Source organism: Castanea sativa, chromosome 6, assembly GCF_040712315.1.
Source record: "Castanea sativa cultivar Marrone di Chiusa Pesio chromosome 6, ASM4071231v1".
Taxonomy (NCBI): Eukaryota; Viridiplantae; Streptophyta; class Magnoliopsida; order Fagales; family Fagaceae; genus Castanea; species Castanea sativa.
The window spans coordinates 39,262,898-39,279,157 of record NC_134018.1 but is presented as its reverse complement, the minus strand read 5'-3'; the positions used below and the strand labels follow the sequence as shown (position 1 = coordinate 39,279,157).

General features: G+C 36.7%; 2 protein-coding genes across 2 annotated transcripts; one reads left to right on the top strand and one right to left on the bottom strand.

The window, feature by feature from the left end:
• Window positions 1–1,519: 1,519 nt before the first annotated feature.
• LOC142639921 (uncharacterized) lies at window positions 1,520–2,374 on the bottom strand. The gene is made up of 2 exons (XM_075814046.1): window positions 1,995–2,374; window positions 1,520–1,877 (listed from the first exon to the last, which is right to left on the bottom strand). The coding sequence occupies exons 1-2, from the start codon at window positions 2,372–2,374 to the stop codon at window positions 1,520–1,522; spliced, it is 738 nt and encodes a 245-aa protein (XP_075670161.1).
• Window positions 2,375–14,178: 11,804 nt separating this feature from the next.
• LOC142640878 (E3 ubiquitin-protein ligase ATL41-like) lies at window positions 14,179–15,360 on the top strand. Its single transcript, XM_075815189.1, has one exon. The coding sequence runs from the start codon at window positions 14,338–14,340 to the stop codon at window positions 15,100–15,102; it is 765 nt and encodes a 254-aa protein (XP_075671304.1). The 5' UTR covers window positions 14,179–14,337; the 3' UTR covers window positions 15,103–15,360.
• The last annotated feature ends 900 nt before the right edge of the window (window positions 15,361–16,260 follow it).

Genomic DNA, 16,260 nt, shown 5'->3' with positions numbered 1-16,260 from the left:
AGCAAATGATCTCCCCCCTCCTCGGGGAAAACTCTGCAACAAAATTGGCGAGGACCTGACCCTTCATCAAGCTTCTAGGCCTATACCTAATGTCAAAAGAGCCCAGCTGAGTTCCCCACTTAGCTATTCTTTCCGTGAAATCAGATATTCTTAACAGCAACTGTAGAGGATACTCGGTCAATACATAAACGATATGAGCCTGAAAGTGGTGGGGTAGCTTCCTCGTGGCGTGGACTAATGCCAAAACTAACTTCTCCAAAGGTAAATACCTTGTCTCGGCATCGACCAAGGTCTTGCTGATATAGTATATAGGCTGCTGCACTCCCTGATCTCTCAGCAGTACGGCATTGACAGCATGCTCGGACACCGAGAGATACATGTATAAGTCTTCCCCAGGCTCTAGGGCTGTCAGCATAGGGACTCGCATTAAATATTCCTTCAAGCCTTGGAAAGCCCTTTCACACTCTTCGTTCCATTGGAATCCCTTCCATTTTTTTAGAAGTTGATAGAATGGACGGCATCGATCGGCGAATTTGGAAATAAGATGGTTAAGGGCAGCTAACATACCGGTCAGTAATTGGACTTCCTTCGGATTACTCGGTGGTTTGAGGCATTTTACCACTTCAATTTGGTCAGGGTTGACTTTTATCCCCCGAATAGTGATCAAATACCCTAGGAACTTGCAGGCCCCCACTCCGAAAGCACACTTGTCGGCATTGAGGCGTAGCTTGTGCCGTCGAAGTACTTCGAACACCTCTTTAAGGTCATCAATATGCTGTGTCTCCTGTATGCTTTTCACCACCATATCATCAATGTAAACCTTGACTGTGCGCCCAATCTTGTCTCTGAACATTCTCGTCATCATCCGTTGATATGTGGCTCCAACATTCTTTAACCCAAATGGCATCACGGTATAATGGTAGTTAGCATCAGGGGAAATGAATGCCATCTTCTCTTGATCTTCGGCAGCCAGAGTAATCTGATGATAACCCTGAGAAGCGTCCTGAAAACTCATCCTCGTATGTCCATAGGTGGCATCTACCAGCTAATCAATCTTCGACATGGGAAATGGATCCTTTGGACATGCTTGGTTCAGGTCAGTGAAATCAACACAAACCCTTCGTTTGCCATTTTTCTTTTTCACCACCACGGTATTCGTAAGCCACTTTGGAAAAAATATTTCCTTTACAACCTCGGCTTCCTTCAATTTCTTAACCTCTTGCTTGATAGCATTAGCGTGCTTCTTAGTCGATCTCATTGACCTCTGCTACTTGGGAGGGTACAAAGGGTCCACATTAAGTTTATGAACTATGAACTCGGGGTCCACCCCGGGCACCTCGTACGGGCTCTAAGCAAACACGTCCACATTCTGCACAAGGAACAATAGCATCCCCACCCTATCTTCGTCCTTCATACTTGTTCCTATTTGGAAGCTTTTGTTATAGTCCGGCAGTATCCTCACCTTTATCAGTTGCTCGGCACCATAAGCCCCTTTGTCATCCTGGGGCCTCGGTAATTGCTATAATGGAACTTCCTCAGCTGACTCCTTCTGCCTGATTTCCCAATTAATGGCAGCCACTAAGCATTGCCTGGCCACTTGTTGACTTCCCCTTACTATGGTAATACCCTGCTTAGTGCGGAACTTGACTTTCACATGCATGGTGGTTGGAATTGCCCCCATTGCATGAATCCAAGGCCTTTCAAGGATTGCCGTGTATGGCGAAAATGAAGCGTCCACTATGAACGTCACCATTACCTCCTTGCCCTCTATGTTCACAGGAAGTGAAATCTGCCCTTCTAGGATCACCATCTGGCCATCGAACCCCACCAGGGGTGTGTCGTATTTAGTAAGATCCTCGTTTTTCAACCCTAGCCTCCTGAATAGGTTGGGATACATCACTTCAACACCACTCCCTTAATCTATTAATACCCTTTTCACTATGAAGCCATTTATTCGAGTGGTGACCACTAGAGCATCGTCGTGTGGCTAGAACATTCCTTCTAGATCATCATCATTGAAGGCAATGGGCTCCCAAGTGAGCTTTAACTTCTTCTCGGATGGTTGTTTTCTTGGGAAACCTTCTACTAAGACCACAGTCAACACCCCTCTCCTTCCGGACACCACGGTACCCCTTGAAGCGACATGAATGACCTCTATCACTCCTAACGGGGGTGGGAGAGGGTTTCCTTGAGGCTGAGCTCCTTGTCTGGCGTCTTCATTCCTAGGGTCTACCATAAACTCGTTCAAGTATCTTGCTTTTACTAGCTGCTTTAGATGGTATTTTAGTACTCTGCATTGCTCAGTGGTACGCCCCTTGTCCTTATGGTAAGTACAGTACAGGTTTTGGTTTCTCCTCGAAGGGTTGCCTTCCATCTTATTCGGCCATCGAAAGTATGGCTCATTTTTTATCCAATCCGCGATTCTGTGTACTGGCTCTTTGAACATCACATTTACCTTCCCAACCTATGTGCCTGGATCCCGAATCCTCAAATCCCTTCGGGGCCTTGATTGAAAACCCCCCAGCCGAGGCAAGCTCACGATCGGAGCTTTGCCCTTATTCTGTTGCCAGTCGTCCTCCAACCTTTTGTATTCCTTAATGCGCCTCATCAGCTACTTCATATCCTTGGGTGGCCTCCTTGTCAACGAGTCTCATAGTTTAGAATCCTCAGGCAACCTTAATCGAAAGGTACTCGCTGCGATTTTCTCATTACCTCCGCTAATCTCGTTATACAGTTCCCAATATCGGTTAGTATAGCTGCGGAGGGTTTCCCCTGCCCCTATCTTCATCGATAGTAATGCATCCATGGATTGTGTAACTCAGCTGCATGTCACGAACCGGACACTAAACTCTTGAATTAACTCAGAAAAACTATGTATCGAGCCTTTCCTTAACCCATTAAACCACCTCAAAGCAGTGGGACCAAGACTTGAAGGAAATACCTTACACATCAGCGCATCATTATGAGTGTGTAAAGACATCATCTGAATGTAATGGCTTACATGTTCCACCGGGTCTGTCTTTCCATCGTAAGAATTGAATGGTGGCCGTGTAAATCTGTTCGGCATAGGGGCTCGTTCAATGTCCCTTGAAAATGGCGATCGGGCAGCTTGGCATAATGCGCGGCCCATAGCATCCATGGCGACATTTTGGGGTTGTCGCTCCTCCTAGAAAATCGAGTCCCGATCTGCATACTCCTGGGTGCAATCCCAGTGTCGATGAAATCTGGAATGGTGGGAACTAGCCCCATAGCGACCTCCCACATTAGCCGACCATTCTCCTTGCTCTTCATGGTCCCTTCTCCGGCGCCTACCTCTCGTTTCGAACTCCAAATCCCTCACCAACCCACGTAGATGTTCAAGCTCCTCATACCTTCGCTCGAGCTCTTTGTCCCTTCTGTCGAAACGATTGCGCCTGAAAGCATCGGACATTGTTCGGTGCATTTGAAACGACCCTTCTTTGAGGCTGGACTACCCTTCTTCCTCATACTCCCTATCTTCGTGTCCCTTCTGCCTTCTTTCCTGCTAGGTGGATCCCCGAGAAGACCTCCCTAAGCCAATCTCAGCATTAGTCCCTGATTGACCTCCAAACATTTTCCCGTTCACGTCCTGGCAGAACCATAACTTTGTAAGAGGACCTCACGGTGGGCGCTAATTGTGATTACTCAAATTATGGTTATAGGGCTCAACCTCTACTGTGGGCTCACAATCTATTTGTATCATGGACTTAAGATTTCCTACTATGGGTGATCTTGTGCTTAGTGAGCCAAATGATCTCCAGTTTCTGCAAGCCCTCCTTCGCAAGGTTGCTTTCCTTTCTTTCTTAGTTTCCTCACTCTTTTCTATTAGTCCTCTCTCCCCAGTTTTCCAACCCTCATACTTCTCATCCTAGTCTCTTATTTATAGTGTAAGGTTAGTGGGAATGTCATGATTATTCCTGATTATTAGTAGAGATGGGGTCCAATTCCATTGTTTCAAAGTGGATGTTTGTTGGGAGTGGCATTGGAACTGGTTCCCACCTCTTATAGGTTGTTCGGCGGCGATATTCCCCAAGGCCCTACTAGATAGCCAAGATGTGCACTCCCGAGCAATCACGTTCCCATCTGAGATGCAGTTGACTGAGATCACAGGCCCAATGCGCCTTGGGCCAAGCATCGCGGTGCGATGATCAGGCCTATGACCTTGTGGGCCTGGGGCCTTACCCCGTACAAGGGGTTGGGTTAGGGACCGTTCCATAGGTCTAGGGTCAAAGGCCCAAAGGGCTTGGGGATCCCGTACCGTACATATATATATATATATATATATATATATATATATATATATATATATATATATATATATATATATATATATTTTATAGAGTTTCAACTTATGATATTGGTTTTTGTGATTTGTTTTTTAATCATCAGACCAAGAAACTAATCTGTTTTTGTTGTAAACAAGAATTGAACATTATATCTTATTCAACCATTAGAGACTTTACCAATTTAGTTAATTGGAACCCACATCACACTAGTTTTTCATAATTTTAAAATGCGGAAACAAATTTTTATTTTCCTCAACTTGTATCAACTTACTCTCCTACATGTCTTAAATGTATTAGGATAATGGTTCTAGGAATTTTTTAGAGTAATCATTAAGAAACTTAAATTTTATAAAATCTAATAATAAAAAAACTTGAATATATTAACATCATAAAAAAGTAAGAGAGCATTTGAAATGAGAGAGAGAGAGAGAGAGAGAGAGAGAGAGAGAGAGAGCAAGTGCAATAAATGATTCTTGCTGTGACTGCGAGTTAAGTCACCAAGGAAAGCAGAGTTGTTACGACTAGTGATTGCAAAGCTGAAGAGAACAGAGTTATTGGTATTGCCGCTGATGAGAACTCATGGCTACAGTATTTCTCTTGGTATTTAAAAAAAAAAAATGAAATTAAGAATTATTTTTATGAAATGGCCAAATGGGTTAAACGAGTTATAGATTTAAATGATTATGAGTTTTTTTTTTTGAAGTTTGAATGGGTTTGTTGTTGAATAATTTGTTCATTTTTTATTGTTTAGCTTAGTCTTATTTTTGTTTGGGCTATTTTTGTTGTTATTTGGATTAACTTTTATTGTTGTTGCTTGAGCTTTTATTTATTTATTTATTTTTTGTTTAAGGGGTTAAGGTTCTTAAGGATTATATTTGGGGCCAAATTTATTTTTGGAGTAATATTACATCCACAACATTTTCACAATAATTTTACAACAAATTTTAAGAGGCAAGTTATTATTATGGATTAAAAAGTAATGCTAATAGTGGATTAAGTTTAGATTAAAACCAGTAATTATTTATCACATAAGATTTGTTGTAAAAATATTGTGAATATAATATTTCTCTTATTTTTATTGAATTCAAATTTTGCGACTCCCAAATTCATGGCCTTCGTATGAACTCTCTGACTTCAACGTAGAACCTCGACTAATTATCCTGTTACCAATCAATAGATTACCAATCTATTCGAACAGTTGGTCTTTTACCATCATTACTACATGAAAATTTAGGGTAGTTATTGCATTGGACAACTGAAAGTTTTTTCCACGAAAGTTAGGAAGTTGAACCCACTCCTTACTCTAGTTGTATTTTTTCTTTCCACCAAACTCTTACAACTTACCTGTTTTGATTGATGTATGAAAGTTTAATAGACTCATCATCGATTCAAACTATCGTCAAACGTTATAGTTTTGGAGACCATAATACAAGTTCATGCCCACACATACAAGTCACCAGCTAAAATTTCAAAGTTCACCTTGTGCTCTACGTGGACCAATGTTAAAGGTCTATATTTTATAAAGCAAAGAGACTATTGTAATCAGAAAGTAATATTATTAGCAAATGAATAAAATGATATTACCAACGCCAAAACGTATTGGTTGTTCGACCCATGAGAAGGGGGTGAATTTCACTACCTGAGAGAGGACATTTCGATGTTGAAATAAAACTTCCCAAATTGACATAATTAAGAAGTCTTCTAGACCCACCAATCTTTTATTAGTCTTAAATTAATGTCATAACAAAATTTTCAAGTGAATGACATTTGTTTTTTCTTTCAAAGACATCGGCACTTTTATGCCATTAGGAGGCCAATTAAATTACAGGAAACGTTGAAAATATTTTGCTAGAAATGGGGACATGTTCGCTAGAAGTTTGACGGAATACATAAATTAATTTCTAGCTGAAATATAATATAAAGCCTAAAAACTAATTTATTGCATCATCCAGCTTGAGATTTCCAACTTTATATATAAATGTATGTATGTATGTATGCTCTCAAATTTTCTTTTGGCCTGAGAAACAAAAAGTCATGAAACTCATGATTTTCAAAAGAAAATAAATAAAAAGGTATGACAAGTGTTTTATTTTAGATTGTTATATAAATATAGTATTATACCTTTAAGAGCAAAATTGCCTAGGGGTTGAGCCGTTGGTGTTCATTCCTAATGTTATATACCACTTTGATTCGAGTTTTTCTGTTTAAGAAAAAATTTAGGTACAAAATTTATTGTAACATAAAAATACAACCTTACACAATAAAATAAATTTTACTACAAATTTTGAAACTTTAACTGTTGAATTGCATTTTTTTACGCTCTTAATTAATACACATGTCAAATTTTGTGTTAATCGGATATTATTTACTATATAATCTATAATCTTATATTTCATGCATAACTTTAAGCTACAAAAATTTGCAATTTAAACAATTTATTGATGATATAACTATAAATCTTTACTTTTCTAGAAATTTTGTAAGTATGAAGGATATTAGAAGAAGATGTAATCCAATGGTGGATTTGTCAAAATTCATCTCTAATAAAAAGATATTAAGTAAGGCTACAACCAATTTTATAACTAAACTTTATCCTGTTTATTTCACATTTAAAAAAAAAAAATCAATAAACTACACTACCATATATATAAGTATGGAACTTGATCCTCGACCACTATGAGAGCCTTCGGCACTAGATTTGTTTGGGACAAATTAGGCACACCTAATGGTTATATATCTCCTCTTTTGGCTTTCCTCATTATGAGTCGTTACATGCTAAATGTAACTCAATACTAATATTCTATAAACATCAAAGGAAAAAGTTTCTCTCCAAGAAACTCATCAAACTTCGCCAATATCTTTTTATTATATGTGAATTTTGAAAATCTAACCATTGGATTGCATATTCTTATTATATTCTCCATACTTGAAAATTTTCAAGAAGATCGAAAATCAGTAGCTATGCCATCAAATAAAATGTTTAAATTTTAAGTTTTTATGATTTAAAATTACCCATAAAAATTATGTTTATCGATCGGACATTAAATAACATCCGATTTGAACAAAATTTGATATACATGTTAAGAACATAAAGTACATGAAATTCAACGGTTAGATTTTCAAAATTCACATCCAATAAAAAATATATGAAAAAAGTTTGAAAAGTTGGAATTTTGTCCAGCATCAATTGCTATGGAACATTTTAATATTTTATTAACTTTTGGACTTTGGTCTCTTTGGATAGAAAGGAATAGAGGAAGATCCAAGAGTTTAAATTGTCTAGGTCATGTTTCAATCTTTTTGAGGATTCCTTTAATTGGGTTCTTTGAATTCTACTTGACATTAGTGTTCACAGCGCGCGCACAAAAAAAAAAAAAAAAAAAAAAAAAAAAAAAACTTCATATTGGTGTTCCTAAAGCCCTATTTGTTGAAACCCACCTTGGTGAAGTTGCAAGCCCCAAGATCAGAATTGGGTTAATGTTTTTTGATTTTACAATTGAGTTACAATGCGATTTTATATTTACAATTGCACTGTAGCACAAATGCAATTTTTTTTTTGCAATAATAGCTTTTTGCAAGACTTGCTGTTGGGGGGTTTTAAGGCTTAGATGCTAAATATTACTAACATATGGCATATGTCATTCCCAATGTGAATGCTTTAAACATGTGTTATAATGTGGCCTAGCCGCCGAGGGTCCTTTTTGTACCATGCTTATTATTCTTTTGCAAAATTTTGGTTGGTCACTAAGTGTGCGTTTCACTGTAAATTAAAAAGCCAATTTATTTTATTATTCAGCTTATTTTTACTACTATTCATGGCCTCACTGCACTTTTTGGTACTATTCATGGGTCTCATTGTAATATTTCAATTAACTTATACTTTTATCTATAGTACTTTTAGTAAAAAGTTTTCAATTTTAGCAAAATAAGCGGATCATAAACACATCCTAACAGAATTTTTTTCTTCATAAAATCATAAAATCTATACATATATACATATATATTTTTATATATAGATTTTAATAGCCAAAATTTAAAGAAAATCTAATTAGATTTTAATCAGATTCTCAATTTTGCACTGTGTCCTATTTAATTTTTAATTTTGTGTTAAGTGAATTAATGAGTGTAAAAATCGAAAAAATTTTGAGGCAAAGTGCAAAATTATATAAATAATGTGTAGTCCTATACATATATTTTATAAATAATATAATATAATATTATATAATTGTGATTATTTTTAACTGTATTTATACATGTTTATAAGATTAAACACTGCTTATTAATATAACGCAACGCTCGTTCAATTATTCTAACTCTTTCTTATCAAAAAAAAAAAAAACGAAAAAAGAAAAAGAAAAAACTTGGTAAAGTACTTGTTGGAATGACAGACATGTGCGTAGTACAACCAGTACCTGTATCACTGTCAGTCACACATGGTCATTTATTCATGGTTCTTCGTGGGGGCCTCCATATTTTAGACTTTCTCCTCCTCCTAATCCTTCCCGCGCGGTCATCTAATCTCCTCAATTATTTTATTAAAAAAATTGCAACTCTATTATTATAAAAATAAATAAATACTGATAAAAAAAAAATAAATGCACAAATGTTCACGACTTTTTAGTTTTTAGCATATAAAAATATATATCTTGGTATTATATCTGATGAGGAATGGAATCTTGAGGGTTTGATAAACTAACTAATAAGGGGACATAAGTTATTAGGGCGGTAAATGAACAAAACTAATTATGAACAATTCGGGTTTGACTTGATAAAAAGTTTGTATATATTTGTTTGTTTATAAATAAGTCAAGCTTGAGTCTTAATTTTAGGCTCATTTAATAAACAAGCGGAGCCCAAACAAAAAAAATTGTTCACGAACAAGCTCATGAGCTAATAAGTTTGATACACAACAATTCAAGTATAGACTCATTTATAAGTTCATATGTGTTAAATAAATATACTTATTACACATATCTTAATAATGACATGACCAACATGAGACTATTATCTATATTATCTTAATTTTTTTTTCTCCTTTTAAACTGATCAAGAACCACTTTAGACCATAGTTACATTTAAAAATAATTAATTAATTAAGTAAGCCACATATGATCATTCCCTATCAATCATCTAAGCATTTAATAATGTAATTTTTTTAGATCTCAAGCTCAAAACTTGACCTAGCTTGAGTTTGAGTTTGAGTTTGATATTAAGCTTGAGTTTGGCTTGACTAATTAATCAAGCCAAGCTAAGCTAAGCCAAACTCAAACTTTTTGGTTTTTTCCCGAGTTCAAGCTCAAACACTATTTTTAGGCTTGTCGCAAGCTCAAAGTAAGCTCGATCTTTTAATTTTTCCTGACGAGTCAAGCTTGAATATGCACTACTTGACAAAACTTTGCTCGTTTAGCGACTATGAGTTATAGCGTTGTTTTTATAATAAAAAAAAAAAAACCAAAATAATAAATCAACTTGTTTTTGTCCGTTCAATTAATGATATGCTGCGTCTTTGAAAGAGAAATATCTTCTCAAGAAAAAGAAATTGTCTACAACTCTAACTAAAAGAGCTCGGTTCGATGAGTTTATTTCATTCACGTGTTTTGCTTAGAAAATAAATTGTGTTAAACTACACTTATAACCAGAAGAAATGAGACTTTAAAAAGGTGTTGTCATTTCACACACATACAAATATAATAATAATAAAATAGTTAATCATGATATTTGACCGTTCACTGAGAGCAGGTGCAATCTTCTGTCTTTCACACACAAGATAATTAAGAGAATAAATCCTTGAAGATGGTTTGTAAATATTGATTGGAATTTTGGATACTAGATGCTAATAGAACTCAAGATCTCATGGTGAGAATTTTGAGGTCGAGGAACTACTAGACTAACTAACCCCTTGTTTGGGTTAAGAAATTGATCTACTTGTTCACATGATGGTTCAATCTCAACTTTCCCTTATTCTTTTTGGTCATGACACAAAGTCTAGTCTTGCATTTAGTAATTTTTTTTTTTTTATGAAATAAAAATAAGTTAGATTTAGCTAAGTTGTACTTAAAAAAAGTGAAAATTTCAAAATTATAGTATCTAATAAATAAGGTTATTTAATTCATTAATTAAGCCAAACCAAAGGCACACAAAGTAAATAGTTCAATTAATGATGAATTAGCCTTTTCACACGTGCTATGCCTGTGTTCATATGTGATTGTGTAGGCTTTTTTTGCAAATATTGGGCTGGGTCGCTTGCCGCTACACTAGGTCCCAAAGTTTTCTAGATCAGAAAGTTGGGACCGGTCCAATAGCAACCCTCTTTGGTCCGGCTTGTGCGCAAACAATGAGTCCAAGCCCAAGGGAAGACGCTGCAAAGTGGGCTTATTCCTTGTTTCTGCCGCAGAAGGAATTTTTCTCCAGTTTCTGCCGCAGGTCTAACTTTTCTGTTGTATGGTAAGATTGTCTGCAGTGCAATAAAACTGTTGTGAATGACTACTCTTCATTTTCTGCAGAAATACTTTTTTACTTCCTACACATAAACAAATTTAAAACCCAAGAAAAATACCAATTGAGCAAGGTTACTTGGGTTAGCATATTCTCAAATATATATATACGTATATTCATAAATATACTTATACGTATATACAGAATGTGAGAAACAAAATATATGTATATATATACTTATGGCAGGATAATGGGTTAGAAGTAAAACACGTAACAACAAATAAAGAAGAAAGCTTCAGCAAGAAGGGTAGAGATAACACGATAAATACAATAAAAAGGGTGCTACAGCAGAATAATTAGTTCAACAAGTAAAAATACAACAGCAGGACAACTGATGCGGCAGATATGATAAAAAACGTGCTACAACATGATAACTAAATACAGTAGATATAAGTTTTAATGAGTGAAATCAAATATATTTGTGATCAAAATTAGATATTGAGTCTTCCCATAGAATAAGTAAACCAAGAAGGAACCCAAACCCCAAATTGAACAACCTTGTTATAGGCTCCTGCCATAAGCTTTTGCCATCAAAGTTGTGCATTTTGGAGAATAGGCCTAAATGGTTACTAGCTATCATTTTTTTGGAGACTTCAAAGAGTGGGTTTGCTAAGAGGGGGGGAAAAGATGGTCTATTGATGCATGCCCCTATTCTTGCTGCGTTTTCTCTCTTCTTTTTACCAGTTTCTTTCTTTCTCTTCGTTTTATTTATTTTTTACTTTTAGGTTTCTTTCTACTCTCTTGCCGTAGGTTGTTTTTCTCACTTGGGTCTTTTCCCTTAGGTGCTTCCTCTCTTGGGTTCCCTTCCCATTGGGTCTCCCGTCCCCCTCACCTTTGGGTTCTCTCGTGCTTACTGCGTTCCCGTTCCTCTCCTCTTTCTCATCCACGGTTACCTCCTTTTATAGTGAACAAATTCAATGGGATTTCTCCCTTTTACCCATAGGGCTTCACCAATTGTTTTTGGTTCGTTGTGGGCATCCATTCAAGACTACCCACTGACCCATTGGTTGCCTCTGCCATTGCTCAATTTGTTTGCTGCACCATTACTCATTTCACGACAAAATTCCATTTTGTCTGTTCTTGCCGTATACCTCTACCTCTTGGGCTATCTTACTACCTAGCTTTATGGCATGCATCAGATGGTCCCAATTATCTATTACTTCTTTTGTGTAAGATACTATCCTAGCAAGGTATACTCCCAAAATAAGTTATGGCAGGAAACCAAATATAGATCCTCTTTTCCCCCCACCACCAAACCACACCCTTTGAATCTCCTTGACCGTGGGCCCACCTCCCTTGTATTGGCTGGGTACAGGTTGGTGGTGCCCCGACCTTTCTGTGCTTACTCATTTTTCTTCTTTTATTCCCACGTCATTCCTACTGTAGCAGATTGGTTCTGTTTCTTGCCACTGCCTGTTTTTTGTCTTTTTTCTTCACGCGTTCCTACTGCATTTGTCATTTTCTTTGGTTTGATTTTTCTTTCCTTCACGTGATTCCAGCTGCTGACACTTTTTGACATTCCTTGTTTCTTTTCATCGTGCTTCTCCATATTAGTTTTCATGCCTATCTTCTTCATCCAAAAGGATTTGGGCCTTTGTGGGCCAAATAATGTTTATTGAATCAAAAGGGTCTTGGGCCCAATTTATCTTCATCTGCTGAAACCATTCTGCCAAAAAACTGCATTCTGCGGCAGAGCTGTATTTTGCGGCAGACTTGTATTCTGCAGCAGATTCGTATTCTACTGTAGATCGCTACTTCTTTCTTCAGACCTTGCTTTTCATTGGGCTTTCCTCCTATGGGTTTTTGCGTCTTGCAACTTATTGGGTTTTCTTCCTCATAGGCTTTTGGGTATGGATTTGCAAAAAATAGGCATCAACAGTGATCTTTTTTAATTTTAAAAATATAATACTTTCATGTTGTAAAAAGTAACAACATATAATTATAGTTTAAGAAAAAAAAAATGTTTCTTACGCTCCGTTTGTTTTGATGTAAAATATTTTCAAGAAAATATTTTAAAATTTTACCGTGTTTGTTTTGCAGTAAAATATTTAGTCAAAAATAAAATATTTTCAGTCAACTAAATCAACCTAAGCAAATTTTTGTAAAATATTTTACACTTAAAATTTTGGTAAAACATTTTCCATTTGCTCACTCCCTCACCATCTTCACTCCTACTCACTTTACACTTAAACTCTCCCAAATCAAATTTCTCTCCAAAAACCCAGCCACCTCCGGTCCCCTCTCCCACCAATCTCCGGCTCCAAGTCTGAGGCACCACCAGTCAACTCTAGCTTCTGCCGGCGCCCCCATCGTCAGATCTATTTCCCTTCTTTCATACCCATCTCGCATAGAAAAAGAAAGTCATGAGGAGGCTTCTTGGTGGGGAGCTGTGATGCCGGTGGTGGTCAAGGAAGCTTTCCGGCATGATTTGGATAGCTGCGATCAAAGGAAGGTGCTACGGTTGTGATCTACCATCAACGTCTGGAAGGTGCTACAATGGCGAGCAAAGATAAAATGAAATTGTGAACTGAAATTGGTTTTTATTTCGTGGTTTTTTTTTTTTTTGCTTTCTTTTGGGTGGTTATGGAGTTGTTTGATCAGATTTGTGGTTTAATGCTCATTGTGGATTGCTGGTGGTTTGTGCTCAGATTTGTGGTTTAATGGTCAGATTTTTAGGTGGTGGCTGTCTTTTTCCTCTCTTCCAGATTTGGTTTTTAGGGTGGTTTAATGGTTTATGCTCATTTTGGGGTGGCTGGTGGTGGGTTGCATTTTCGTGTGTTTTGTGGTTCCAAACACTTAAAAATATTTTACGGCAAATATTTTACAGTAAAATTTTTTACATGTAAAATATTTTACATTTGAAAATATTTTACATTGAAACAAACAGAGCGTAACTATTTAAAGGATTTTTCTTCTATAAAAAAAGGAATTTAAATTTAAAACTTAAAATTCTCAATACATCTCTAAAATCTAAATTTATCATATTTAAAATATTATTATTTGTTTTTTTTTTTTTTTTGGATACAAACGATAAGGTTATTTTTAAAAGTAGATAAAAATTGAAACTAAAAGAATAATTCAATTTTAATTTTATATATAGATAAATATATATATGTTCCTTTCCCTCTTTAAATTATGCTAATCTACTTTTGCTGGTTTTGAAAAAACGAAAACAACGCAATTGAAAATGGAATCTGCATCTATCTCAAACAAGAAAATTGAAGAAAAAGAAAATGTGAAAATGTGTTTGAGAATTGAGATGTGATGCAAGTCAACATTCAACAGTCAACCTCTTGGAAAAGATGGGCGGGGGGAGTTGCTAGTCAATTACACACATCTGGTTCAATTTCTGATTTCTCCTAACGAAACCCAATCCCCCACGCATTTCACAAAAAAGTCACATACACACCGCACAGAAAACTCAACACAACACGACTTTCTCATCACAACCCCAATTCATAAACTTCTTTGATCCCTATAATCCCATAACCCCCCAATCTCAGCTCACCGAGGAAAAAAAAAAAGGAAACAAACAAACATGTCCTTCCCCGGTTTCACTGATGATGATCATGACAATGAAATGCCCCAAAAATTTCATAGAAACACCGAGAGTGATTTAAATAGCAAGATCATGCTCACAGCTATTGTATCATTATCTGTTGTGATTGTGCTTGTTCTTGCGTTGCACATATATGCAAGGTGTGTTCTAAGGAGACAAGCTCGTCAGCGATTTGCTTTGCGTCAACTAGGCTTAACCGTGGCTCATGTTCGCTCTAACGAGCCACCCAAGACGGGTCTTGATCCATTGGTCATTCAGTCATTGCCCATATTTGTGTTCATGCAAAGGGATGCTGAGGATGGTGCTGCATCGACAGTAATAGAGTGCGCGGTCTGTTTAAGCATGTTGGAGAAGGAAGAGATAGCGAGGTTGCTTCCTAATTGTAAGCACATTTTCCATGCGGAGTGCATAGACAAGTGGTTGAGTTCACACTCCACGTGTCCTATTTGTCGAACTGAGGCTGAGCCGCGGGTTCTTCCCGAGCCCCGTGAGGGTCCGGCGGGTCTAGCAGCTGCTGCTGCTGCTGGTGCACCCAATGCTCCACCTATGGATCGTGTCAATTTGGGTTTGTCACGCATGGAAGGGACCTCATATGGTGTTACCAACTCTAACTCTTCGGAAAAGGTCAGTGGTTCAAGCTCAAGATTAAATTCGTTCAAAAGGATGCTTAGTAAGGAAAAATCATCAACAAGGATTCATTCTTGTGGTGAAGACGATGATACAGAAGATTTAGAGAGACAGTGATTATACTATAGGTAAAATCTAATGCAAGATTTTACTCTTTTGGAATAAAGCAAAATTATTTTACATTAATTTCGATTATAGCTTTATGATTAAGTACATAAATATACATGAGAGAGAAATTTACATAAACTTGGTTCTAGTGATGAATAGACCAAGACAAAATGGTTGTCAGATTTTTAGAATTTCTATATATTTTTGTAAAGTTTGACAATTTTGTACTTATTACATTGTTTACTAGTAAATTTTACTTGGTCTAAAGGGACTTGGTGTTTGGTAACCTAAAAGAAATGATAATAGCTAAAGCCACTAATATAACAGGCTCATAGTAGATGCTCCCCATGTGAACTAAGCTATCACAAATTGATCGGCTGAATAAGTTATTTTTTGGGAAGTCAAGATGTTGATCCTTGGGATTCGTATTGATTTTCTGAAATGAATTTTTAAAGAATGAAGGGGAATAAAATCGATTTAAAAAAAAAAAAAAAATTATTCTATTGTGAGGGAATAATCAGTGGCAGGGTGTACACAAGGATTTTTAGTTGTTTAATGTGTGCTAGAGTTTACTGGATGTTTTTAATATAATGTTTTTATATGTTAACAATGGAATTTTGTTTTATTTATCGAGACCTATCCTAGTCCTAGCACAGGGGATAACCAGTGAAGGTTTTCTAATCTAAAGTCATGAAATCGATACCGAGTCGCAAAATTAACCCTCTGGCAAGATCAGGGAGGGCCAGGCGGCCAGCTGCCAATGTGGACCGGTCTCTCTGTTTGTGTAAATTGCATAAACAAGATTAATTTATGAATAGGGAATTGGGATAATTAGGTGTTGGTTGGGCTCTGATTTACCGTCAACCCACCTGTTATCCCAATCAAGTGGGGTTTTTAAGCTGCTGCTGCCTGTGGGTATTCTAGTTGTGATCGTTTAGATAAACTTAAATCAGCAGCTAGATCGATTGAATCTAGTAGTTGTCTCGAGATGTTGATGAATTTTGGATGGTGTCTTGATGAGATAGCTGGTGATTTGGATGGCATTTTTATGAGATGATGGAAATCTCAAGTTCTTTGCCAAATATGGTGGAAATCTAGAGATCCTTTTGTCAGGATTTGGAGGAAATTAGAGACCCCTGTTGGAATTGGTGGACATCCTAAGTTCTC

What these genes read in the sequence shown, in the direction of transcription:
- LOC142639921 (XM_075814046.1), bottom strand. Translation starts at nt 2,374, where the DNA reads ATGGAAGGCAACCCTTCGAGGAGAAACCAAAACCTGTACTGTACTTAC. An exon ending in GATGATGATCTAGAAGGAAT is followed by an intron (nt 1,878 to 1,994) that starts GTTCTAGCCACA and finishes CAACCTATTCAG; the next exon opens with GAGGCTAGGGTTGAAAAACG.
- LOC142640878 (XM_075815189.1), top strand. Translation starts at nt 14,338, where the DNA reads ATGTCCTTCCCCGGTTTCACTGATGATGATCATGACAATGAAATGCCC.